This window comes from Struthio camelus, chromosome 23 (genome assembly GCF_040807025.1).
Source record: "Struthio camelus isolate bStrCam1 chromosome 23, bStrCam1.hap1, whole genome shotgun sequence".
NCBI classification, from domain to species: domain Eukaryota; kingdom Metazoa; phylum Chordata; class Aves; order Struthioniformes; family Struthionidae; genus Struthio; species Struthio camelus.
Genome location: NC_090964.1, coordinates 8,424,230 through 8,449,922, shown reverse-complemented (window position 1 = coordinate 8,449,922; position 25,693 = coordinate 8,424,230). Strand labels below are relative to the sequence as shown.

Genomic DNA, 25,693 nt, shown 5'->3' with positions numbered 1-25,693 from the left:
AGAGCAAAAAGCACACTTAGGTCATCTTTGTCTCTCCGCCTCATTTAACTATTGCTGGTGCTCGCCGTCCTGCCGCCTGGGCTGGATTTCCCCTCTCGGCCAGGCGCCGCGCGGGGCCCTGCTCTGGCCGCGGGGCCGCCCAGGAGCGCCGGGGCTCTCGCCGGGGCTCTCGCCCCGCTGCTCTCCCCGGGAAACGCCGCGTTGCAAGCCCAGCCCGCGAGCTGCAGCCCGATCCCGCGGGGAAAGGGGGAATCGTGGCCGGAGCCGGGGGCGCCTCCAGGCAGGGTCGCGGCTCGGGAAGGGGGCTGCGCGGCCCGCCGGCTCCCGCTCCCGGCTTCGCGGCGTTGCGAAGGAGGAGGAGGAGGAGGAGGAGGAGGAGGGTGGCCGAGGCGGGCAGGCACCCGGCTCTGCCTGGGGGAGGCCGAAGGTGCCGGAGGATCCTTGGCGTCGCCCCGCGCAGCGCCGGCGGCTCCCACTTCTCCGGGCGCTGGGCCCGGCAGCGGGGCGAAGGAAGCGCCGGCGCCGCGAGAGCGGCTCCGAGGGAGCCGCCGGCCCTGCCGAGGGGCGCGCGGCGGCACGAGCCTCGGTCTGCGCCCCCGCGGCCGCCCGCGCCCTCCCCGGCCGCGGCGCCCGGAGAAGGGGTTTCGAAACGCGGGCCGCGGCCCCCGCGCGCCGGCCGCTGCGTGTGCGAGCGTGGGCGTGCACGTGCATGCGTGTGCGAGCGTGGGCGTGCACGTGCACGCGTGTGCGAGCGTGGGCGCGCCCGCAGGGTAGCATCGCGAGCAGCTGCCTGGCAGGCGGCCCGCGGCGCCTGTGCTCAGCCCGGCGTGCACCAACAACCCCGTAACAGGCAGCCCTCGCGGCCAAAGCCGGGCTTTTACGGAGAGCCGCACGGCACGAGCAGCTCCGCGTGCTGCCGTGACGGAGCCGCCGGGGCCGGCGCGGGGGACGCCTGCAAAAAACGATATTTACGGCCCGAGCGCTCTTACGGGACCCGTTTTTAAAATGGTGAGCGCAGCCCTGATTTTAAGCACCGCAACTGTCTCCGGGTCCCGCCGGCCTCTAACGGGGCCACCGGTGCCGGGGCGCGCGCGCGGGAAGGGCTCGCGCCGGCGGGGTTTTTCCACGCGCCGGGGAGCGGAGACCCCGCGGGGGTTTCGAGCGCGGCCGGGTCTCGGCCGCGGGGCGACGGCCGGCGCGGGGCCCCGGGGCTGCGGTGCTGCCAGGCGTGACAGCCGCCCGCCGGCCCGGCAAGGACCTTGTCCCGGCTGGCCGGCTGCCGCCGAGGCGTTAATGAGTAACGAGGCTGCGTCGGCAAACGGCGGGCGCCCGGCCCGGAGCGACGATCCCAGGCGCCGGGAAAGAAACGGGGCAGAAAAAGGGCAAAGGGGCTTGTTCCCACGGGGAACGGCAGCGCCTGGGAAGGGGAGCGCGGTCGCGCCCCGCGCTTCGGCCCTCGCCCCAACCCCCTGCCGCGCCGCCGGGCATCCCGGGTCCCCCCCCGGCGGCAATCTCGCCTCCTCTGCTCTGGCAGGGAAAAAGAGAGCTGTTCCCGAGTTACCGGCCGCTGCGCTGGGACCCTCGCTGGGGAGGCCGCGGCGGGCAAGGGCACCGCTGCTTAAAAACTGGCGCTGAGCTCCAAGGGCAGCCAGCGAGGGAGCGCCCCGGGATGCTCCGTCTTCCGCGTTTCTCCCACGTTCAGACGCCTTCGGTGGCGGAGAGGGGACGTCTCGGCTGGGGCCGTGCAACGCTTCCCCTGCCGCCGGCCTTCGCGCCGGCCTGGCAGGAGCTGAGCCGGAGCGAGCTGCTTTCCGCGCAGCCGCCGGGCACGCCGACATCCTCGCGGCAGCCTCGGCCCCTCCGCGGCTGCCTCCGGCAAGCGCTTTTGTTTCGGGGAGCGCCCGTACTTTCCTTCCGCAGCAGGACGGTAGCAGCGGGGATGGTGAGCGCTGCCCCGCAGACTGGCTTGGGGAAAGGGTGCCCCGGCGGGCTTTGGGAAAGGACGGGTGGGAGAGGCACGTCCCTTGCCGGCGGGGGGGTCTCCCCGAACGCTGCAGAGCACACCCGAGAGCAGGGTAAAACCGCTGCCCTGCGGCCCCGGGGCGCTGCTATAAAACACGCCTGCTGCAAGCACCGTGGCTCCGCACGGGCCGTTTTTGTCACCTTCTAGTGATTTCCAGGAAAAGGGTGTTTTTCCTCTGTTTTCATCCTCATCTCCTTTCCCAGCCCATCTGACGAGAGCGGTTTCCCTGGAGGGTAACTGATACTCTCATCCGTCTTGCCACAACAATTTGACAGTGCCCCATAACTGCGTGCAAAAATATTTTTAAAACTGGTTCTGCTGACATCCGAGGAGGGGGAAGATGTGAAAAACAGGATCCTTTTTTTGGAAGCTAATCACTCGGAAGTTCGAGCCGGCGGCAGAAAGTCGACGCGAAACGCCCTACCTGGGGCTCAGCTCTTCCCCTGCGCGGGTCTGTTCTTCGGGGAAAGGGAGGGTGGCAGGCCGCAGGCGCAGGATTTGGGACGCGTCGTCCGTGATGCGCCTGGCGGGGAACGTGACCGCCCGGCAGCCGGCCGGGGCACGCCGCGGAGCGAAGGGCCAGCCTGAGGAACGGGCCTCAAACGGGAGCAAGCAAAAAGCTCTGCCCGACTGCGGCAGCGGCCGCTCAGCTCTGAAGTCCGGGTTCAAAGGAGCGAAGGGGGGAACGGAGAGAGGCAGGGACACGGAAGCGGGACGGGCCCCAGCCTTCTGCAGGAGCCGCCCGGGTTCGGCGCCGCGTTCCCGCGCTCGAGCGTTAGTGCCAGCAAGGAGCAGCGAGGCGCTGAGATTTGTGCGACTCACAAGAGGCGACACCTGCCCCCAGAAACCCGCAGTCCCGCTGGGAGAGAAACATGCCGGGAAGCCCTACAAGGCTGTTTTTTTAAATCCTTCCAGTCCTTTCTAGAAGTTGGCAAACTTCTCCAGGAACGCAGCCAGGCTATTTGTGAAGGATGCGTTTTAAGTGCAATTTTGCAGCTTTTCCCATTAGGGAAAGCATCCGCGCGGTAATCCAAACCCGACCGCAACAAGGGCGCCGTCGCGCTGCAGCGCTAGCTGCCGTTTTCCCGCAGCGTTTGCGGCCTCCCGCTTTGCTTTTCAGCCCTGCGATACCGCCGGCGGCGGGCGCACGGCGCCGCGGGTCCCAAGCGCGGCGTTCGGGGGCGACCGGGCGGCGGAGAGCAGGGCAGGGATTCGAGCCGTCCCGCTGCTCCACGTCTGCGGCGCATCCTCCCTGTCGGAGCCCGGGGTTGCCCTTCAAACGCTCCTTTGATCGCCCCCTCCGGGCTGCGGGTCTGCCGGTCAGCCCGCGGGCGCGAGCCGGGCAGACGCGCCAGGATTAGGCGCCAGCCGGAGCGGGGAGGTACCAAACGGCCGCTGTGGCCCCAGCCCCGGTGCAAGGCCGGGGGAAACGCATGCGCGCTGCCCCGCCGAGCCTTTTGGGCCGCTGCGCGACGGGGTTTTTTTGGGGTCACAGCCTGGTCGGCGCGGGCTGCGCCTCTGGCAAGAGCAGCGCTTGCAGCGAGAGGCGAAACCTCTTATTCGCCCTGCCGCCACGACGGGAGCGAGCCGGCAAGGCGCGAGGCACGCGCTCCTCGGCAGGCAGGGCCCGGTGAAGTCGTGTCAAGCCACTGGGGAAAAGAAAAAGAAAAAAAAACCCCTCCATCGTTTTGTTTTCAGGATCTTATTTATTATTAGCAACACGCAGGAGCGGGGCACGAGGCGCGGGAGCGGACGTGCCGCTGCGTGCCGCTGGCCTCGGCGGCGCCCGCTCCCCGGGATCGCCCTGGGCGTTGCCGGCCGCCGCTGCGCTCCCCTTCGCCCAGCGCCGCCCGTGGGAAACCGGCCCGGCACCCGGCCCGCCGCGGCCGGGGGGAAGAGCCCCCCGGGGACGGGGACACCCGCCCGGGCCCGCTCAGGCTGTTTTACTCCGAGAGACGGAGGCGTCGAGCTGAGCCCCACGGTGCCCCTCCTGCCCGGGCACCCCCGGCAGCCTCGGGGGGGGACAGTGAGCTGTCCCCAATCTGGGGGCCCCCGGCAGCCTCGGGGGGGGACAGTGAGCTGTCCCCAATCTGGGGGCCCCCCGCAGCCTCGGGGGGGGCAGCTCACTGTCCCCAATCTGGGGACCCCCATCAGGACATTGAGGGTACAGTGAGCTGTCCTCAATCTGGGGACCCCTGGCAGCCTCGGGAGGGGGACAGTGAGCTGTCCCCAATCTGGGGACCCCCATCAGGACATTGAGGGTACAGTGAGCTGTCCCCAATCTGGGGATCCCCAGCAGGACATCGGAGGACCCCTCGCCGTCCCCAACTTGGGGTCTCCCAAAGCCCCGATGGGGGGGGGAAACCCCACAATGTGTCCATCCAGGGGACCCCCGGGCAGCCTCGACGCGGGGGGGCGGAGGGAGACCCCCACACCATCCCCAGGCTGGGGACGCCCAGCAGCCTCCAAGGGAGGAGCGGGGGTGAGGGGGCAGCTCACTGTCCCCAATCTGGGGACCCCCGGCAGCCCTGACACGGGGGACCCCACAGTGTCCCCCCCACCCCGGGGGGGGGGGATGTCCCGGGGCAGCCCTGACCTGGGACACCCGGCACGGCGCCCCCAGCGCTGCCGGCGGGGCCGGGGGCGGGGCGAAGGGACAGGGGGCGGGGCGAAGGGACAGGGAGGCGTGGCGATGAGGAAGGGGGCGGGGAGATGAGGCGGGCAGGCGGGCAGGTGGGCGGGGCTCCCGCAGCCGCCGCGCCCGCAGGCCCCGCCCACGCCCCGCCGAAACTTTCTCGGGCGCCGCGGGCGGGCGCAGCCCGGAGCGGGGCCGCCGAACCGAGCCGAACCGGGCCGGGCAGCGGCAGCCGGGCGGGCCCGGCCCTATGGGCAGCGGCGCCCCGAGCTCCCCTCCCCGCCGCGGCCATGTCGGCGGCGGCTGCACCTGCGGCGGGCGCCGAGCGGCAGCGGGAGCGGGGCGGCGGCGGCGGCGGCGGCGGGGGGGCGGCTGCCGGCGAGGCGGCCCCGCGGAAGAAGAAGGCCAAAGCGGGCTCGCTGCGCCGGGCCCTCAGCTGGCTCCGCGGCCGGCGGCGGCGGCGCAAGGGCGGCAGCCCCCCGCCGGGCACCGCGCCCGAGGCGCCCCCCGAGCCGCGGGGCAAGAAGGGTCGAGGTGAGGGGCGGCCGCGGGGCCGGGGGGGTGGGGGGCGAGGTGGTGGCCAAGGAGGTGGCCAAGGAGGGACTGCGGTGCTGGCTGGGGTGGCCACTCGGAAGTGGCTGAGATGGTGGCTCTGGTGGCCGTGGTAGGGGCTGAGGTGGCCGAGGAGAAGGTCAAGACAACGGCTGCGGTGGTGGTGGCTGAGGTGGCCAAAGAGAGGGTCAAGGTGGTGGCCATGGCGGTAGCCAAGGAGGTGGGTGGGGTGGTGGCTGAAGTGGTGGTCGTGGTGTTGGCCCTGGTGGCCACGGTAGGGTCCGAGGTGGTGGCTGAGGTGGCAAGGAGAGGATCAAGGTGGTGGCCATGGTGGCACCTGAAGTGGCTGTGGAGGGGCTGAAGTAGTGGCAGTTGAGGGGAGCCAATGAGGGGGCTGTGATGGTGGTTGTCGAGGTGGCCGAGGGGGGCTTGAGGAGGAGGTAGCTGAGGTAGTGGCCATGGTGGTGGTCGTGGCGGCTGTGGTGGCCGCTGCTGCAGTGGCCGCGGCAGCAGGCCGGATCCGGTTCCCTCCAGAGGGAACGGCAGGCCCCGGTGCAATCTCGTCCCTGCCCCGAGGGATGTTGCTGGTTCACTGAGTAGGTTTGCTCTCCGCTGAGTCAGAAGGTCACCGGGGCTGAGGGAAACCTGGAGTGATGCCAGCCACCGCCTCCTCCTTCTCCTCCTCCTCCTTGTGAGGGTGTTTGCTGTGCTCCAGGTGTGGCCCTTCCTGTCCTAGATATGGCCCACACCCTGGGCTGCCTTTGCGGGGTGCTGTCCTCAGCCACCTGGGCACATCCCTGCCTCCACCTGTGAGCCGGGGCCCGGGAGAAAGCCCTTGGGAAGGGTCCCGGCTCCTGCTTGGTCCTGGGGCTCATCCTGCAGCTGAACTTGCCGTAGGCGCCCTCTTTTCCCTGCCTGGGGCCGTGTTACGGGAAGCTGCGGGCTCAGCCCTGTGTCCCGTGGGCAGAGACCCCCGGCAGAGCGGTGGGTGATGGCACGTCCGGCCATGTTGGCTTCTCTGTGCAGTTGTCTTCCGTGGTAGGTGGCCCCGCATGGCAAGAGTAGAGTTGCTGGAGGAGTCGCCCTTCGGCAGCGTGTACTCGGCTGCTTCTGTCCCGTGCCGTTAGGGATACCGCACGCGTCACGCGATGGCTCTTCCTGCAGGGCACATCGAAAGGAGCTGTCGCCCCTTCTCGCTTTTGCCAAGGGAGAGGCCGGTTCTGTGGCACCCGAACAGCATGCCGCTGCCTGGAGCCTTCTCCTCGGTTTGCCCTGCAGAGTTATCTTCCAGGTATCCATGACTGCGTGCAGGCATGTTTACTGCTCCGAGAAGCGCGTTGAGATCTGCGATAAGGAAGGAGTGGCTGTGGGAGGCAAGAGGGTCTTTGGAAGAGGCTGTGCTTTTGCTCAGGAAGTTCCTTAGATGCTCCCAGTGTCTGGCTGTACCTGGCACTAAGTGCACGGACACCACCGTGATGGGCCCATCGCCGAAACCTGAGCAGAAAATGAAATGCGCCAAAGAACACAATAGCCCTGTTTGCATTGTGCAGAAACATCCGTGTCAGCTCTGTCATCCCGGCTTTCAAAGCGCTAACGTTCACCCGCTTATCCTCTGGGGGGGAACCCCGGATCAAATCGCGGCCGGCGTCGGGGTTACGGCGTGGAGACCTCCCGGCCATCGCGTCCAGCCTGCTTGCCGTGCCGCCCCTCCGGAGCAGCACGTCGTTAGCGTCAGCTAGGGTCCATCGGCGCGTTGCTCGCTGCTGTAGATCGGGCAGCATCTCCGAGGCCAGGAAAGCCGCCCCGAGCGCCTGCTTTCCTGGGGTCTGAGCGCGCGGTGCAGCTGCGGCGGGATGGAGGGGCCGTGCGGTGCCACCGCCGTCCCCGCGTCACGTGCCCGGCGGCTCTGCTGCGGTGGGCAGTGCTAAGGGGTGTGTGTGTGGGGGGGGGGGGGGGAGCGGGACCCTTCGCCTTCCGGGTTTCCTCGCGGCTGCGCCGGCAGGCTGGAGCATCCCCCTTGCCGGGCAGGCCCCTGGGAGCCGGCGAGCCGGTGCTCGGCGCCGCTTGCCGTGTTTCTGCAGCGCAGCCGCTCGGAGGTGTGGAGCCAGGGACCGGCATGGACGTGCAATGATTGCAGCTTGCGTGCCTGATTAAATCGCTCTCCCTGCGCTAATAGCAGCTCGCTTCCAGCGTGCAGAGCACCGAGGGCCCCACCCTGTTTAACCGTCTCTGGCCCGGCCGCTGGGCCGTGAATTTCCTCAGGGCATCGCCACAAGAGTGGCATGATCCAGGGGATTAAACGCCGGGCTGCAAAACAAGGAAGTCGAGCTGCGTTACGGACTTGCTGCAGGGTGACCTTGGACAAGTCGTGCTCTGCCTTTCAACGTCCTTCCCTGGGAAACGGGGGTGATGGCGCGCTTCCCCGAGCGCCGGGAGGTCAGCAGGGCTCTCCTCGCTCCGGCTTGGGTCACGTCGCGGAAGTGGAAAGAGTGACAGCTCTGGAAGCGCCGAGCTGTTTGCTGGTTGCTGATGCTCGGCGTGGATGCCGAGTCGGGTGACGTTCGGCTGCTGCCGCGCGAAGCGCTGACCTGCCCGGAGGCTGCGTCCGCCTGCCTGCGTGCGCACAACGGCGGCCGGCCAGGCAGCGTGCTCTGCCCGAGCCTGGGAATTTTTCCAAATATCAGGCTGGAAACAGCGGGATGGAGAAAGAGGAGAGCTTAAGCAAGTCATTGTAGGCTCCGGTTGCAGGAGGATGCGTCTGTAGGTGCGTTCCCTGGGGGCCGCGCAGGCTCTGAGGAGGACCCGTGGGGAGCGAGGGATGCCGCGGGTCGGGACTAGTCCCCGAGAGTCTTGGCATCTGTCTGTTCACGATCTGGGTGTCAGCTAGGTCTGAATTGCTCAGCACTGAAATCATGGGAACAGAAGAATGAACGCGTTTCCATGTTGGATCAAACCAGTGGTCCATCTAATCAGAAATCCCATCTCTGGCTGCTCAAACAGCTGAGCTGGTTAGAGGAAAGGCACGGTAATCCTGCTAATGGGCAAATTTCAGGCCCCCTCCGGGGGGGAAGGGGCACACACACACCGTTGGGCAGAAGCGGCCCCTTTCCTAGCTGAAAGTCCAGCGGTACGGGACAAAGTCCGCTCCTGTTTCCTGCCTGGATGCTCTCTTCTGCACGCGTCTACAGGCTTGAGTAAAGGCCCTCCGCAGCTTTTGCTGTAGCGTTTCCTTTCCGTGCCAGTCACGAGCAACCAGCCTGACTTTGCCACGAAACGCATCCTTTTGCGCGTTTTAAACGTTGCCTGGCCGCTCTGCTGCAGCGCGTGTCGTTTCCACCATCCCGACGAAGGTCCCAGCCCCTCTCCTGCCCCAAATCCGTGCGTTGCGTGCGCCTTTCCAGCGGAGACGCAGGGCCCGGACTCGTCCCCGCACAACAGCTCTGTCCCCCCGAGCGTTGCTTTTTGGCTGCCAGTTCTCCTCTGGCCGCTGTTCTCGCTTCTGCTCGTTGAGGGCGAGAAACCCTATCGCTCTAATCTGCCTTGGCACCCGAAAGATGGGTGATGAGTTACTCCTTGGGCTGCACCCGCGCGAGGACGGCGGTGAACGCGGCTCCGCTGGGCGAAGCAGCGCGTTTCAGCTGGGTCGTGGCGTCGGGTGACGCTGGCGCGGCGTGGACCCCGGCACATCTCCCCTTCTCTCTCAGGGCGTTTGACCTTGTGCAGGCTATTTGAAGCGCTTCTGTGCCCCCCGATCCCATGGTATCAGAGCACCTCCCAGGTCTTAATGTATTTATTCCCACCCTGGCCTCGGCAGGTCGAAGAGGGTTATTAACCCCTTGGGGTGGGAACTGCGGCACAGGGAGGTCAAGTGGAGCTGCCCGAGGCTGCACAAACGGTCTAAAATGAAGGGAGAAATCCAGGTCCTCCCTGGCTTGTCTCCGATTGTGCAGCCTGCGCTGGTGTGCTATGCGAGGCCGCTTTTTCGGGGGGGGGGGGGGTGGAGTCTGGTGTCTGTGTGAGGTTTCGCAGTTGGGAACAAGAAAGCTGAAAGCTTTTTCTTTTCCTCTCTGAGCGATGCTTGCAAGCCCACACAGTTTAAGCCAGCCTTTAACCCCCAGCAGTGCTGCACAAATGTATGCGCCGTTCGTGTGCCCCGTTCCAGCAGGACTGTCTGAGCAGGCTGCTGCTGAGCGGTAGCATGAGTATGTGTTTTGAGTCCAGTTTTTGGCTGTTGCTTTATGCAGCTTCCCAATATTGTTCTTAATCCCCTTATGAAGTAAAGGAATTGATGTTCCAAAAATTTTAAATTAGGATTGCTTTTTTTTTTTTCTTTTTTGTGCCAGCTTAGCCCAGCAGCAACAGACTTCCTGACTGTTGGGGCCACCGTGATGTTAACATTAAAGCTCTAAATGCTTTATAACATTAGCGAGGGTTTGCTGAAGGCTGCCCGACTGCCTTATCGTGCGCAGCGGTGAGCTGCGGCAGCCCGATGGGGACGCTGGTGCGACGGGCCGGTGCGCCGGGGGTCTGCGCCGGCGGCTCCTGGGGCCGTGGGGCGACGGAGGTGTGCGTTAGGACTCGAGGCTCTTCGGGGCTGCGGCAATGCTTCCGTGCGTCCGGGTGGGAAGTTCCTGCGTGTTGCTCTGATAATAGCAGAGATGTGAAATCTCTCCGAGCGCTTGATTTCCTCTATCTTCGGCTGCCATATGGCAGAAGTGTCACAGTGTGGTGCAAACACGGTGTTTGTATTTTAGTCCCGAGCTGCTTCGGCTCTGCTGAGATGAAGGAGGCCACGGAGACGTGGAGACATTCCTGCTCGATGCCCCCTGCGTCTCCTGTTTCCTGGGATTGTTTCCATGAACGTGGTAATGAATTTGTTAATCTGTAAAAGGCAAAGAGTGACACTTCAGAAAATCTGAGCAGCAGGAATCCAGTGGCTGGCCCGAACTGGAAACTGTGAGCTGCTCTGCTGAACAAAGAGAGGTGTGTCTTCAACCACAGCTATTCCACCTGGAGACAACTGGAAGAATTACTCTTGCAAATAATGTTCCATAAGATCCGATAAAACTATTTCACTGGAGTCATATTTCTTTTTAGCAGGAAGGTTTTATTTCATAAGACAATATCATCATTGACTTTGACTCCAGTGCTGATGGGAACATAAGCCACTGGAAGGTGAAGAGCTGAGCAGAGATGAAGTGAGAAAGCATTTACCTGCCAAGTGGGAGCGGGAGCCTTGGGCTGGTCTCCGCGCTTCCTGCTCCAGCAAGGAGCACGCGAATACCTTAACCGGAGCACGGAGCTGAACTTCAGCTCCTGTGGGCGTTCGTTAGAGCTGTCATCAGCAGTGCGGCGTACGCAGTGCTGACGGCCTGGACTCCGGCTCGAGCAGGAAATCGTTCGAAACCCTTCTGGTTATGCATTTCTGTTAATGATTGGGGATCTCAAGTGGGGTTTTCGTTACCTTTGCCTCGCCGGCTTTTACTTCCCCATTAAGGGAACAAGGGCTGAATTCCTTTCTCATTCAGGCAGCTCGGCTCCTGCTCTGCGTTGCTCAATGAAAGGATCAGGTTTAGAAAATACCCGACCTGACGGCATGGAGGGACTAATCCTTTCCTTGTGGCGGTGCAGAGGTGTCCCTGCCGCTCGGGGCTCGGGCTTGCCGGCCTAACGGGGGGGAGCCTGTGACTTTGCCAAGATCAGACGTGTCGGAAGCAGTCACGAAGCGAGGACAAGATCTGTATCTCGTTATCAGCTTCCTTGACCCACCTAGTTCCTTGCTATTATTGGAGTCTTTGCAGCGCATAAGTAGGGGGGCCGCTCTCTTGGAGAGCGCTGGAGCCGGGCACGGCCCTCGCGCTGCGCTCCCCCTCCGTGCCGGCCTCTGCCCCCCGGCTTGGCGGCAAGGCGAGCGTGCGCGGCGGCTGGGGGGAGCTGGAGCTTGACTTTGCTCTGCTCGTGGGTCCCGGCTCCCTCGCAGGGCCCCTGGGAGGCCCCCGGCGCGTCGGGAGCGGAGAAGCTTAGGGGCTGCCTGGGGGGCCGTGCTGGCTCGTCGGGGAGGAGGGCGGCTGTGCCGGGGCCAGCGGGGGAAGCTTCTCCCTTTCCTCTGGGGAGAGAAGCGAAAACGCTTCGCCGGAGAAATCGTTGCCCGGGGCCGTGGAGGGGAGCCCAGCGCCTGCCCGGGGAGAGGGGAGGAGCGCCGCGCCGTGCCCCCCTCCCTTAGCGTCTCCCGCAGCCGGACCGCCGGGAAGCGCCCCGAGAGCCCGGGGCAGCGGCTCGGGCGGCAGAGCGAGCAGGCGAGCGACGGCAGCGTCGTTGCAGAGAAGGCGGCGGAAGTGCAAAGCTGAATTTTTTGCAGATCTCCCGGGAAGGTCAGGGCAGAGCTGCCAGTTGCCTCTTTCCTTTTTTTTTTTTTTTTCCCCCCCCCCCCTCCCCACCATCATCTCCCCAGTCTCAGCCCTGTGCCTTCACCGTGAAACCATCCTTCCTCTTTACCCGAGTCGCCGCTGAATCACCCCAGGAACGTGCCCGCCGCCTGACCAGCTGGCCCCTGCCTGCCCTCGCAGCGTTTCATTCCCGAATGAAAAATCAGAAGAGGAAGCTTTGCGCAGGGCCTGCCTCGGCCAGGCCGCTGGCCGGGATTAGCGCGTCTCGCCGACCGGCCGTCTCCGGCGTGTCTGTGCAGAGCTCGCCGCTGTTACCCCCGCGCTGCTTGGGGCTGCCCTCGCGCAGACCTCTTGCTTTTCTTACCATTATCGGGGTTATTTTGGGGGGGGGGGTGGTTTCTTTTCCCCCCTTGCACCTGCTGCAGCTGGCTGCCTGCTGGCGGAGCCGCGGGCGCGGGGGGGGGCGAGGCGGGGGGGACGCTGGCGCTGCGCCGAGAGCCGGGCCGGGCTCGTGTCCTCGCGGCTCCTCCGGCCTCAGCCCGCCCTGCCGGAGACGGAGGCGTCCGCGCAGAGAGGTAGCTTGCAGCGGTGCACGGCCGCGTGGTTTCTTGCTGGGACGGCGGGACCCAGCCCGCGTCCTCGGACCCTCGGGAGTCCCGCTGCCGTCGTGAGACGGTTCGGGTGGGGAGGGGGGTCCCGCTGGGGCTGGTTTGGGGAGGGGGGGGGGACACCCCCACGTCGCACCCCGGCCGTGGAGGGATGCTGCGCGTCCTGGCCGCGCGCCCGAGCCGGCGGAGGAGAGGTGAGCGTTGCGCCGCGGGGGTCCGGCCATACCCCCGTCGCGGGGAAAGTTCGGGGCCGGCATCGCCCTGCGCCCGGCGGGAGCGTGCCGGGGGCCATGCCGGCGGCTCCGGGCAGAGGCCCCTCCTCTCTGCCTGTGCCATTGGCTCCGGGCCGCGAGAGCCGAGCTCGGCGGCGGGAGCCGGGAGCTGAGCCCCTCCGGCTCGGCCATGTAGAGCCCCGGCCTCCCGCGCCCGGCGCGGTGCAGGGCGACGGCGGCATGGGCAACGCGCACCGCAAGAGGAGCCCGGCCGCCGCCGCCGGGACCGGCTCCTCCTGGCTGTCCGGCCGCGCCGGCAGGCTCGGGGCAGGTAGGAGCGGGGGTCTCCGAGCGGGGGTCCCCGGGCGGTCAGCACCGGAGCGGGGCCGGGGAAGTCCGTCGCCTCTGCTCTCGCCCCGGGCGCGGGGTCCGTGCCCCCGAGGCGGGGGATGCGCCGGCCCCCCGACCCGCTGCGCGGCGGGGGCGAAGCGGGTCGGGGGCTTCTCCGAAGCGGGGGGAAAAAAAAAGAAGCGGGTGCCACGCTCGTCGCCTGCGCGGTCGGGACGGTCGTCGCCCGCCGCGTTGGTCGCCCGTTTGGTTTTGGAGAGCGGGCAGCGCCCGGGCGCGCGTCGGGTGGGGTGCAGGGGCGCGCGTTGCACCTGCGTGCAGGGCAGGCGTCCGTGGTGCAAACCGCTCGGTGCAGCCAGCTGGGCCTTAACCGCAGCAAGCGGGTCCCCGCGCGTCGGTTGGGAAGTCCCTTTGGCCGAAGACGGCGGGGCGGAAGCGGAGCGAGGGCAGCCCTGCCCTCTCCGGGCTCCGCTTCCCGCGGAGCATCCCCGGGAGCGTTTGTCCCCGGGGCTGGTTCTTCCCGGCTCCTGTTTTCCCGGACCCGCGGAGCCGGTCCAGGCCGTTCGTCCGATGACTTCGGTTACTCCCCTAGGGATGCAGTTGGGGGGGGGGAGCGGGCGGTGGGTGAGGAGGGAGGCCGAAGGGTGCGGGGCAGGAGGCGCTGAGAAAACATGGAGCGAGTTGTGTTTGTTCTCTGCCGCGGCTCCATGGCAACCGAACATCGGCGGCCACAAAGCCAAAGAATTTGCATTGTGTCGCTTCAGCGTTTCGGAGGGCGCAGCCGGGCGGGCTGGCTGGGGGCAGGGTGCGCACGGGAGGGGGGGGGCCGGCGGCGCCCCACCGGGCGGCACAGGCATCGGGGCTCGCCCCCTGCCCGGGCTTGCAGCCAGTGAGCCGAGGTGGCCTTGGGGTTTTTCCCATCCCTGATTTCTTCTCGTTGCTCCGTCATCCGCCTGCGCCCTGCTGGCTGCCGGACCTCGTGCCGGCGGCACCGCTCTCCCGGCGGCGTGCGACGACGGCCGGCGTTCCCCCCCCTCCGCCGGCGGGCGCTTTGCAGGGGCAGGCACCGGCCGCGAGCGAGCGAGGTTCGCGCTTGGAGCCGCCGCGGGCGCCCGCTGGCCCGGCCAGGAGGTCGGCCTGGCGAGAGCTGCGGGGCGCCCGGGCATCGCCCCCAACCCGTCCCGCCGGGGTGGGGTGGAGGCGGCGGGGGGCTCTGCTCCGCTGGCACCCCATCCCCAAACCGGCGGCAGCTGCTTGGGGAAGGTCCCTGCCGAGTCCTTGAGCGCCACGGAGACCCGCCGCTCTTATCGCCCGCTTATCGGCGCGGCCGCCGCTGAGTCAGGGCGCTGGAACGCGGCTCCCGGCCGGGCTGCGCCCTGGGGAAACGTGGCGGCGAGCCGAGTCGGCCGGGCCTGGGGCCGGCCGCCGGCTCCTTGGCCGCTCCGGCAGCGCCCGCTGCCCGCGGTGAACGCGAAGCCCTTTCCCTGCCGCCGCGCGCCTGGAGACCCTCCCGGCTCCTGCCGGCCCGGGGCGCCACGGACCCCGTTTCAGCGGGGGCCGGGGCAGGGCGGCGGGTGCCCCCGCAGGGTTTGAGCCGGGTTTCGCCTCGTCTTTAATCTGTTTCCAGGCTTTGCTGCCGCCTGGAGCGCCCGGCGGCAGAGCCTCGGCCGCCCCCGGCGCCGCTGCTCGGCCGCCCTCGCCTCGCCACCGGGCCCTTCCCGCCCCGATCCGGCTCCGGGCCCGGGAAGGGCTGTATTTACCTTCAAACCCGTTTGGTGGCTTCTGCCAGGAGGGGCCGAGCGGGCGGACGGACGGACGGATGGAGGCTGAGGCTGGCCCGGGGTCGGGGGGGGCTGGCAGCGCCGTAGCTCTGCCGCGGCCGGGAGCCCGGGACCTGGGCCCTCGCGTCCGCTGCGCGAGCCGGAGCAAAGCCGCTCGGTTTGCACCTCGACTGGAGGCAGCCGGTCCGACCGGCTGGGCTGCGACCCTCTCCCAAGGGGGACGTCGCCGCCGTGCCCCGTACGCCCCCTCGGCGGCGGCGGCGGCCCGCTGCCGGACCCGCCGCGCTCGGCCGGGTTTTCCACCCTGTAGTTCAGAGGGTGGTTTTGCGTTGGAAATGGTTTGCTCTTGTGCCTCTGCCTGGGGTTGCGCTAGACGTTAGGGAGAGCGGTCCGGGTTGGGCCGTGTTTGTTTGCTCGGTGGCGATGGTTCCCGGGGCTGAAATCAGCCCTGCAGCGAGGGCTCGGGCGGGCTGCGCGCCCCGGGAGAGAGCCCCGCGCCGGGGCGTCTGCGCTGGCTTCGCTCCCGCTTGCAGCCGGGCGTTTTCGGCGGCGTCCAAAGGGGCTCGCCGGGTTTGCCTCCTCCTGGGCGCGGAGGGCGGGAGCCGTCCCCGAAGAGACTCTGCCGCGGAGTTGGTGCCGCGTAGCGCTGCGCCCCGCAGCCGGGCCGGGGGGAGGCTGCCGGGACCACCCCGCTCGGGGGAGAGGAGGAGGCGACATCTCCGACCGAATTGCAAGAGCCCCGAGGAGCGGCGCTGCGCAGGCAGGCGGGCTCCCTGCCCGTCGCCCCGCAGCCCCCTTGCCTCCCGCTTGCCAGCGCCCCCCTCCTCCCCATTTTTGTCCCGTGAGTCAGCGGGGACGCAGGGGCGGGCAGGGAGCCGAGCCGGGCGCCGCTGCCTCCCGCGCGGGACCCGGCGCCCCGGGAGAAGGCAAGTCGGGGCACCGCCGCGCAGGCGGAGAGGGATGTTTGCAAGGCTGCCGGTTGCAGGGGGCGCGGGCGGGCGCCGGCGCTCAGCCCCGCGCCCTGCGTTGGGAGACGCCTGAAGGGGTTTTTTGCCCTCTGGCTGAGTGAAGAGCAGCATCCCTGGCTAAGGCGGCTCCGGGGAGGGAGCTTGAGCAGCTCCTGCCATGCAGCTGGGCCAGCGCCGTCCGCTGCTGGCGGCATCCCCCGGGCACGTCGCTGCCGGCACGGGCTGCAGCTGTGCCGGGCTCCCCAGCCCGCCGAGAGCGGCCGCCTCCGCCGCGGGGCCAGGCCTCCCTCCCTGCCGCCTGCCTCTCTTCTCCGGACCCTTTTGCAGCCGGCTGAGGCTGCCGGGACGCGGAGAGTTGAAGGACGAGGTAGGCAAGGTCGCGGGGAGCGGGAGGAAAAGAGGAGGCCTCGGTTCACGCGCCGGCGCGCTCCCAGCACGAGGCTGCTCCGGCTTCGCCGTGCTGCCTTGAACCTCGGCGTCCGGTCCGGATCGCCCCTGGGGTGAGGGCGTCCCGCCGCCGCGCTGCCCTGGCCCGAGCCTGGGGCTGCTCTGTCCCGGAGGCGTTTGGAGAGGGGAGCGCGGCAAGGCCGGGAGGTCCCCGGTGCAGCCCCCGGAGCCTCCGCTTCGGGCTGTGTCGGGGGGCTGAGGGTGGGAGAGCAGGAGGTGGCCGTGGCTTTGCCGCTCCCTGCCCGGAGCGCCGTGAGACCCCCGCGGTGAGCGTTATCCCGAGCGGCAGGAGGCGAGGAGGGTCCCTGCGCTGCGGGCGCCTGTTTGACCCAGCCGGCGCTGCGGAGCCGTCCCTGGAGCATCTCACCCTCCAGCCTGAGCGTCCCCGGGGGCCGGCAGGGCTGGTGGCGATGGGGAGCGTCCTCCAGAGCACTTTCTGCTCCCCCCACCTTGCTGCAGACCCCTCTCTACCCCCCTGCGGCCCCGGCCCCAGGTGCTGGGGGGCCCCGCTGCGCCCCCGGGGTGGGGGGGGTGACAGGCAGGCAGCAGGGAATTAGCAAATCGCCCTTCTGTGCGGGGCGCCGGCGGCCCCGCCAGCGTGCCGCCGAGGGGAGCCGGGGCTGCGGTGGGGGCCTGCCCGCGGCGCTCCCGCGCCGGCCGCCCCATCGCCGCGGCCGGGCGCTCGCCGGAGGAAAAGCCTCCCGGCTCCTCCCAGCTGGCCGCACCGCCGCCGAGCAGAGCGACTGGGCTGCAGGGCGGCTGCTGCCCCCGGCCTGCGATTTCGGCTGCGGCAGCAGCTTCCCGGGGAGGGGGGCGAGAAGCAGGAGCTGGGGAAACCTGCAGTTTCCCCAGGGGAAACGCTGGAGCCAGGCAGGATCGATCCCTCCAGCTGCGCCTGGGGTGCCGGACGGGGCCCCGGGGTGCCCGGCCAGCGAGGAGCATCCGTCCGTGCAGGAGGCGAGCAGGGCCGGCCGGAGGGGGGGCTCCTGCTTTTCGGCTCCCGGGAGCGAGGTGCGCGGGGGGGAGCGGCTGGGGCTGTGCCCTGGTGCCGCCGCGCCGCCGTCCCCCTCCGCTCCCTCCCGCTCCGCCGGCTCGGCCTTCCCCAGCCCTGCTGCCGCGCCGGCAGCATCGCCGCCCGGCCGGGCATCCTGCCGCGGGCGAGCTCGGAGCCGGGCAGCCGCCGGCCGCCGGGATCCCGCCCGCCGGCTGGAGCGGAGCCACCCAGCACTGCAGGCAGCGCCGGCCCCGCTCCCGAGGGTCCGGAGCCTTTCCCTGGCCAGGATGGTGGTTTTCCTGGGCAGGAACCTCTCCTCGCTGCTGGCTTTCTTCAAGAAGGGTGAGCGGCGGCTGCGGAGGGGAGGGAGGCAGGGAGGGAGGGCGCGCGTTGTCCTTAGGCAACCCCTGCCCGCCAGGACCCCCGCGCTGGCCCTGCAGCGGCCCCCCTGCTCCCGGCACGGGGAAAGGTCACCCCGGCACCAGCCTCTCTCAGTGGGAAGTTAAGGGCGTAAATCACTGCGCTGCTCTCCGCCGGGCGGGCGGCAGCGGGAAAGGGGCTGCTGAGATTGCGGGAGCGAGGGGCTGCCGACAAGGGCACGGGTACCGGCGTGGCGGAGCAGGGGCCGTGGGTCCCCCCCCCCCCAACATTGGCGGGGGGAGCGCGCGGTGCCCCGGCCGGGCGCTGCCGCAGCCCTCGGTGCCTCGCGCTTTCCGCGCGGCTCCATTGTTCCGGCCGGCTCCTTTGTGCGCTCGGGGCCGCGGGGCCGGCGCTCGCCCGGGGCCTGCGGAGCGGCTGGGGGGCCGTGGGGGCCGGCGCGTGCCGCGAGGCAGCGGCCGCCCCAGCCGGCGCTCGGCGGGGACCCGGCCCTCCGCGGCGGCTTCCTCCGGCTCGGCCCCGTCGCTGATCCTCTCCCTTCCTTTCTCCGCGTGAAGTTGGTTTTTTCCAGGCTGCTGCAGCCCAGGCAGGAGGAGTTTGGCTGCAGGAAGCGGAGGGCGGATGGGAGCAGGCTGGGCTGGCGCCCGCATCCCTGCGCCGCCCCGGCTGGGCCTCCGTGCCTCAGTTTCCCCCACCGGTGCCCCGGCCTGCACGGGCACGGGGCGAATCCCAGCTCCCCGCGGCCTGGAGGTGGTGCAAACCCCTGGAGAGCAAAGTCATCTTTCCATCCCCGTTGGCTGGCCCCCGCTGCCCCGCCGGGCCCACGCTCGCTGGCTCGTTTGCTCCCCAAGGAAGCGGGCGGGCGGCGCTGGACCCCCGCACCGCGCTGCGCCGCCGGAGCAGGCGGGAACCGCTGCGGCTTTCGCAGCGCGAGACGGCCCGGCTCCAGCCTATCGACCGGCCTGGAAAAGGCAGCGGGATGAGGCAGCCTGGGCTGGGGGGCGCTGAGGCCCCGCCAGGACGCCTGGGCCCCTGCCCTGGGAGGGGGCGGCGCGCCGGGGCCGTGCCGGGTGCTGGGGGGCCCCGCGGGGAGTCGGGAAGAGCCGTTCCTCGGCGGTGCCTCGCTTCCCGTGCCGACGGCAGGGCCGGTTACGCAGCGCGGCGGGGGGGCCGGGGCCGGCGTCGGGGCTCGGCGCGCCGTGCCCGGGGCCGCGCGCCCCGTGCTCCCTCCTCGCGGGGTCCCGGAGGAGGCCAAGGGGAGGGATGCTCGCAAAGGGAGAGCGGCCGCCCCCCGGGGCCGCGACTGACCCCCTCCTCTGCTTCCCCAGGCGCTGCCAAGCCCGACAACGACAAGCGGCTGAGCGCGCCGCGCGCGGCGGCCGACGAATGCCCCGACAACGTCTTCTTCCCCAGCGCGCGCCCCCCGCACCTGGAGGAGCTGCACAGCCAGGCGCAGGCAGGGCTCAAGTCCCTGCAGCACCAGGGTAGGTGGCCCGGGGCGTCCCCCCAGCGCCCCGCGGCGGGGGCGGTCGCGGCTGCCCCGAACCCCGTGCCGGGGGCGGCCCCGCGGCCGGGCTGGCAGCGTCGCCGGAGGTCGGCAGCCGTTCGGCTGCCTGGTTGCTCCCTGCCCTGCTCCTCCTCCTCCTCCTCCTCTTCCTCCTCCTGCTGCCCTCGGCCCTGTGTCCTGCCGGCCGGGCTCCCGCAGCCCCTCCAGAGGCGTTGATCCCCCCTTTTTCTTCTTTCTCCAGAAAAACAGAAGCAGACCAAAAGTGCCTGGGACCACGGAGATGCCAACAGCCTCCGGGTGAGCAAGGGCGCCCGAGCCGGCCCCGGGCACGGCGCTCGGGCCGCGGCTGCGCCCGGCACGGGGGCCCCCGGCCCTGCGCGGCTGCCGGAGGTCCAGGGGACCCAGGGCGGCTCCTCGCTGCCCCCCGGCGCTGCTCCGGGCCGCGGAGGGAGCCGGGGCGCGCGGGGCCGAGGAGCCGGCGGCGGAGGACCGTGACCCTGCCCGCGCCGGGCTGGGGCTCGCGAGGCGGAGGAAGGAGCTGCCTGTCCCTCGGCGTTATCCGGTTCCCCCCCTCTCCCCGGCCCCGTCCTCCGCGCTGGCGCGCTGCCGTCGTGTCCCCCGCGGCCGCCGTCCCTCCCGGCAGCGCCGAGCGCGAGACGGGGCGGCGCGACGCGGACCCTCGCCCGCCGACGGGCGAAAAACTCCCCCGCTTTTGGTGGCGGTTGGGTTTGCTGCTTCCCCGGGCGCTGACCCTGCTGCCGGCGCCTCTCCCGGGTCTGTTTGCTTAAACCGCTGCCTCCCTCCGGCCCTGGGCCCCCGTAGCCCTTTGGAAGGGGCGGCGGGGGGCAAGCGGGGCCGAGGCGCGCGGGCTCCTGCTGGAGGCCTGGGGTCGGGATTCACACGGCCGAGCCTGATCCCGACCTCCGGCTGGGCTGGGAGAGGCTTTAAAATCCCGGGGATGGGGGCAAGGGGCGCGGAAAGCCAAGCGCGGGAGCGGAGCCGCCGCAGGCCCCGGCAGAGCGGGGCTGTCCCCCTCTGCCTCGCATGGGGAAACTGAGGCACGGAGCAGTGCTACGGCCCGGCGGGGGTCACCCCGCGAGCCGGGGGGGAGATGGGGCCTGGCTGCTTGGGCCTCGGCCACGCGACGCCTCGTCCCGGCTGCGGCAATTCCCGGCGCGGGACGGCAGCGCCCGCCGCTCGGGGGGCCGAGGGGTGGCCGAGCTTGCCGTGGGGCCCCCCGCCCGGCTCCCCTCTGCCAGCCCCGGTGGCCCCCCGTGGTTGGGGGCGCGGCGGGGCTGGGCGAAGCCGCGGGGCGGTTTTGGGCACGGGGGCCGGGGCGGAGCGGTGCCGGCTCCCTCGCCGGGGGCCGCGGGGCCGACGCGGGGTCCCTGGGGCTGTTGCCGGCCCCGCTCCGGGTGGGAGGACTCTGGATGCCGGCGTGGCTGACTCAGCCTTTGGCCCTCGGAGCGGCTTTTGTCTCCGCAGCGCTGGGCTGCGCAGTCAGTTTGCGGCGGAGAAGGGGCCGGGCGGGGGCCGGGGCAGCTCCTTCCCCACGGCCCGCCTGACCCCGCCGCCTTCCCCCGCAGTCCTGCGCATCCTCGGAGGATGACGGTGTCTCCTTCCGGAGCCGCACGGCCTCTTGTGCCACGGACAGCACCTCCGAGGACGCCCTGTCCATCCGCTCCGAGATGATCCAGCGGAAAGGTACCCGGCCGGGGGGGGAGGCGAGGGGGTGCGAGGGGGCCAGGGCGTCCGGGGGAGCCTGGGGGGAGACCTGGGGGGCTTCTGGGCTGCAAGTTGGCATGCTCACGAGATGGCATGGGGATTTGGGGGCTCTTGGAGAGACGAGAGCGTCTCTGGCTGAGTCAGAGGCTGCTGCAGGCGTTGGGTGGGACTGGGTGAGCCGGACAGACGGATGGACAGACACCGTCTCCTCCCTGCTCAGACCGTGCAGCTGTTTGGCAGCTGCTGGGGCCTCTCTGGGCTGTGCTGGGTGCCTCGAACTTGGCTCGTCCCGGAGCCTCTCCGGCAGCGAGGGGTTTTGCTGGGGCGGGGGACGTTGGGGACGCCCTGCCCCGGGCCCGCCGTCGCCCCGGCTGGACCCGCTCGTGCCTCTCGCAGGTTCCACCTTCCGGCCCCACGACTCCTTCCCCAAATCCTCAGAGAGGGCTGGCAAGAAGAGGAAGGAGAGGAGGACAACGGTGCTGGGCATCCCCCAGCACGTCCAGAAGGAGCTGGGTAAGCATCGTGGGCAAGGCAGGTTTCAGGGTCCGGTCCCGTTCCCCCCCACCCCCGGGCTTCGCTTGCCGTGGGCTTGCCGTGGCGTGCTGCGTCCGCCCGGGGATCACGCTGCTTTGTCCCTCGCTGCCCCCAGGTCTCAGGAACAGCCGGGAGCCCAGGGGACATCCTGCTGCTGACGGCGGGCAGGCCGGGCGCGCGGGGAGCCCGGGCAGCCAGGCGTCGCAGCCCTTGCTGAACGGCGGCCAGGTCTCCGGCGACGCCATCCGCATCCCCACCATCGACGGGAAGCTGCAGCCGCCGGCTGCCCCCGGGGGCGCCCGCGTCTCTCTGGGAGCCCTGGAGGAGGCGGACACGGCCCTGCAGAAGCACATCGACCGGGTTTACTACGACGACACGTTGCTGGGCAGGAAGACGGCGGCCAAGCTGTCGCCCATGGCGAGGCCGAAGTCGCTGGCCGTGCCAGGCATGACCACCAACGCCAGCCCCCCGGAGCTGCTGAGCCCCGTCATGTCCATCTCGCCCCAGGGCACCTACATGTCCAAGATCATCCCCAACGCCATCCTGCCGCCCATGGTGGACGTGGTGGCCCTGACGCGGAGCAGCGTGCGGACGCTGAGCCGCTGCAGCCTGGTGTCCAGCCCGGCCTCGGTGCGCTCCCTCGCCCGCTTCTCAGAGCGCAGCGCCCGCAGCCGCGAGCCCTCCTCCTCCAGCGACAACTGGAGCCACTCGCAGTCCACGGAGACCATCGTCTCCAACAGCTCCACCATCTCCTCGCAGGGCGGCTCCGACCGCCGGCCGGCCGAGGCAGGGCCGCGCGGCGAGCCCGAGGCGGCGGGCCGCTCCGACACCGACCAGCTCAGCGTCTACAGCGCCGCCAGCTCCAAGACCGCCGCGGCGCCGGTGCCCGCGGCCCCCGGCCTGCTGGCGGTGGGTCCCCGGAGCGCGGCGGGCAGCAGCGGCCGCGCGTCCCCCGCCTACAGCACGAGCAGCCAGGCCGAGGGCTCGGACACCGCCAGCCTGGCCAGCGAGCGCTCCTCCGCCCGCAGCGTCTCCCTCAGGAAGATGAAGAAGCCCCCGGCTCCCCCTCGCCGGACCTACTCGCTGCACCAGAAAGCGGAGGGGGAGCCCAAAGGGCTGGGGTTGCCCCCCAAAGCCGAGCGGCGGCCCCCGCGGCAGAGCAGCAGCGCGCCCTGGTCCCCGGGCCCCGCGCCCTTCAGCCCGCCGGGCGAGGACGAGGTCTTCTCCTCGGCCTCGCCGAGTGACGCCGGCAGCGTCCGCTCCGAGAGCCTGGCCGACGCCGGCTGCCCCGAGGCCTCGCGGGGCAGCCCCGGGCCGGGCGGCCGCGGCGTGACGGTGGTGCTGAGCGAGCCCCCGGCTCAGCCCAAGTGGAGCTGCCCGGACGGCTCCGACCGCACCATGTCCCCCTCCAGCGGCTACTCCAGCCAGAGCGGGACGCCCACGCTGCCGGCCAAGGGGCTGGGCCCCCAGCCCGCCTCCCCCGGCAAGGGCAGGGCCCAGCCGCAGAAGCCGGAGCGGGTCTGCTCCCTGCAATCGCCCGCGCCCTCCGTGTCGTCCTCCCTCACCTCCATCTCCTCCTCGGCCTCGGACCCGGCCCCCGCCGAGGCGCCGCCCGGCCCGCAGAGCCGCCCGGACCGCTTCGTCATCCCGCCGCACCCCAAGGTCCCGGCTCCCTTCTCCCCTCCGCCCACCAAGCCCCGGCCGCCCGCCAGCCCCGCCGTCGCCTCGCCGGACCCCCAGGCCGGCCAGGAGCCCTCGGCGCCAGCCAAGCCCGGCGGCAAGTCCCCGCCGCCGTCTCCGCCGCCGGCCTACCACCCGCCTCCGCCACCGGCGAAGAAGGCCGAGGCGAGCCCGGAGACCGCGTGCGAGGCTCCCGCCGACGCCACGTGGCCCCCGCCGCCTCCGCCGGCTCCCGAGGAGCAGGACTTGTCCATGGCAGACTTCCCCCCGCCGGATGAGGCTTATTTCTCCAGCCTGCCCCTGCCAGAGCCTCAGCTGGCTGCTGCGTCTCCCCGCAGCGATGCCCCGCAGGAAGCGCCGGCCGGGCAGAAACGGGCGCCGAGCCCAGGGCACGAGCCGGCCGCTCCGTCTTTCTCGGCCACTGTGGCCTCTCGGATGCAGCAGCAGCAGGACCCGCCGGCCGGGACGGCGCTGCTGGCTTCCCCCGCGGAGCCAGCTCCCGAGGCCGCCGCGTCGCTCGGCAAAGCCGCGGGCCCTGCCGTGCCCCCCGCTCCGCCTCTCCCGCCGCCCGCGGCACCGGCTCCGTCGGCCCAAACCAGCCTTAAGAAGGTGGCAAACGGTTCCCGGGCAGAAGCCAAGAAGGAGCCGGCGTCTCGGAGCAAGAGCGGCCCCATGCCCAAGGAGGACGCCAACCTGCCCATCGTCACACCCTCGCTGCTGCAGATGGTGCGGCTGCGCTCCGTGAGCGTGGAGCCGCCGGCCGCCGCGGGCCCCGGCCCCCAGGTCCGGCCGGCCCAGCCAGTGCCCCAGAAGCCCGTCCGCCGGTCCCTGTCCATGCGGCAGCCCTCGCCTCCCAAAGACGCGGTGCCTTCGAACCAGCTCCGCGACGCCGTGCACCTCAAGGCCGCTACCTTGTCTTCCGGCGAGGCCGCGGAGCCGCCGTCTTCCAGGCCGGCCGAGAAGCCCCCGGGCAGCAGGGCGGCTCTGCTGGGACACGCGGCGGCCGGCCCTGAGGGGCCCCCCGGGGACGGCCGGGTCTCCCCGCTGTACAAGTCGCCGGCCTCCACTGCCAGCTTCATCTTTGCCAAGAGCTCCAAGAAGCTGGTGATAGAGACGCCCTCGTCCCCCGAGGCGCAGGCCGACCTGAAGAGGAACCTGGTTGCGGAGCTGATGAACGTCTCCGGGCAGCGCTCGGCAGCTCCCGCCCCGCAGGGCTCTGGCAAGGCACAAGCGCACCGGAAACCTGGCAAGATCCCCCCTCCTGTAGCCAAGAAGCCTTCGCTTGGCCCGGGGCCGGCTCCGTCACCGCTGAGCCTGAAGGCGCCGGGGCCGGAGGCGCTGGGCTCTCCCTTGCCGGACGGGAAGGCCGAGGCGTTCTTGGCAGAAGAGAACAGGACTAAGAGCGAGGCGGCTGGGAGCGCGGCCCCTGCAGCCGAGGGCGGCACCGCTGGGTCCCCTGGCGCAGAGACGCCAGCACAGAGCCTCCCTGCACAAGGTACGTGGGGACGGGGACGCTGGGACCCTCTGGGGCTGCCTGCAGCCTCAGCCCGGTGAGCCCCCACGTGGCTAAAGCCAGCCCAGTTCGGCTGCCACAGGGCTCCTTTGCTGTGGACGCCCTGGCAGTGACTCGCTGCGTGGGCTGGGGAGCACTGCGGTGGGGCGAGGTGACCCAGCATATGTCCCGTGTCAAGGCTGAGGGTGACGCCGGGACGGCTGGGCGAGCCGAGCAGTGCTGGGCTTGCGGCGGGAGAGGGGCGGTGCAGGAATATCCCGGGGCTCTGATGGGATCGTCCTTCTTGCCTTGCAGACAGACGGGGAGAGACAGCTTGAAGGACAAAGCTGCAGGACTGGTGCCCCCGCAGATGGGAATCCAAATCTCTCAGGGACCTGGGCAGGTCAACGGACGAGTGTGGAACTGGAGACTAACTTAATACAGGAAGCAAACAGCCTTAGCCTTCATGGCCTTGATAATATTTATGCAAAAATGGTGTTGGTTTTACTTTCCTAAGTACTACAGCTTTATTTTGCATTTTTTTTTTTTTTAATTGGACTCGAGGCCTGTGCTCAGAGCCAGCACCTCCTCCCTGCTGGGCTGCAGCTTGGTTTGAGCGTGCAGAGCAGAGCAGCCACGCAGAGAGGAGCGCGGGGGGCCGAAGACACACCGCCCTGCCAGCTGGTGAGGATGCGGGAGGATGCGCAGCCCTGCCTGGCCAGGGCTTGGTTTCACAGCTGGAGGAGCCGCTCTGCTCTTGGCCAGCCAGGCCCGCAAGAAATCAAAGCACTTTGGATAAGGGAACTGGAAGGCTTAGGCCACAGCAAAGCAGACGATCAGCTGGCCCTGGTAGGGCTCGGACCAGAGCAGGGGGACTGGACGGAGGAGCTAACTGCAACACCGCTGGGTGGGAGGGAGCAGGACCTCTGCCTGGTGCACAGTGCCTGCGGGGGCAGAGGCAGCCCGTGGCGAGGGGCTTTTTGGCCAGCACCTGGACTCCAGGCACTGCCGCAGAGCCAGGCTGAGGCCCCGTTCTCCCCGGGGCGGCTCTGCGCTTGCCCTGCTGCCGGGCAGAGCCAGGGCTCAGCAGCACTGGGGGCTCCCTGCGGTGGGAGCCGCACTGGGTGGAGGGCAAGCCTGGCTGCCCTGCGAGCTGGTGGTCAGGCCCTGGGCTCTGGGGTGGAGCCTCGATTTCTGTTTCTGTAAACTTGGGTCACATTTTGATTTCTTTGATTGTAAAAAAAACAAGCAAACAACCCTCTGCCGCCGAGTAGCTGCTCAGAGCTCTGTACCTGGCTGGTAAAGATGATGACCAAAGCTTGCTGCCTCCTGTGCTTCCTGGCTCGTGGCCCAGCCCGCGTGAACCCCAGCTGTGCCAGCGGCGGCAGCTGCTGCTGGGGCAGGTCAGAGAGCGAGGCCAGTG

The 25,693-nt window shown here is 69.9% G+C and overlaps 1 protein-coding gene across 2 annotated transcripts; it reads left to right on the top strand.

Annotated features, from left to right (window-relative positions):
• The first annotated feature begins 4,948 nt into the window (after positions 1–4,948).
• On the top strand, positions 4,949–25,589 carry NHSL3 (NHS like 3). Of its 2 annotated transcripts, none has more exons than XM_068917097.1 (7): positions 4,949–5,192; positions 18,661–18,816; positions 19,081–19,136; positions 20,426–20,543; positions 20,961–21,077; positions 21,214–24,273; positions 24,586–25,589. In XM_068917097.1, exons 1-7 carry the CDS (start codon positions 4,949–4,951, stop codon positions 24,606–24,608), a joined length of 3,774 nt encoding a protein of 1,257 aa, XP_068773198.1. In that variant the 3' UTR covers positions 24,609–25,589. The 2 variants fall into 2 exon arrangements, with proteins under 2 accessions (XP_068773198.1, XP_068773197.1); XM_068917096.1 differs by lacking the exon at positions 4,949–5,192 and adding an exon at positions 16,566–17,296.
• Positions 25,590–25,693: the final 104 nt, after the last annotated feature.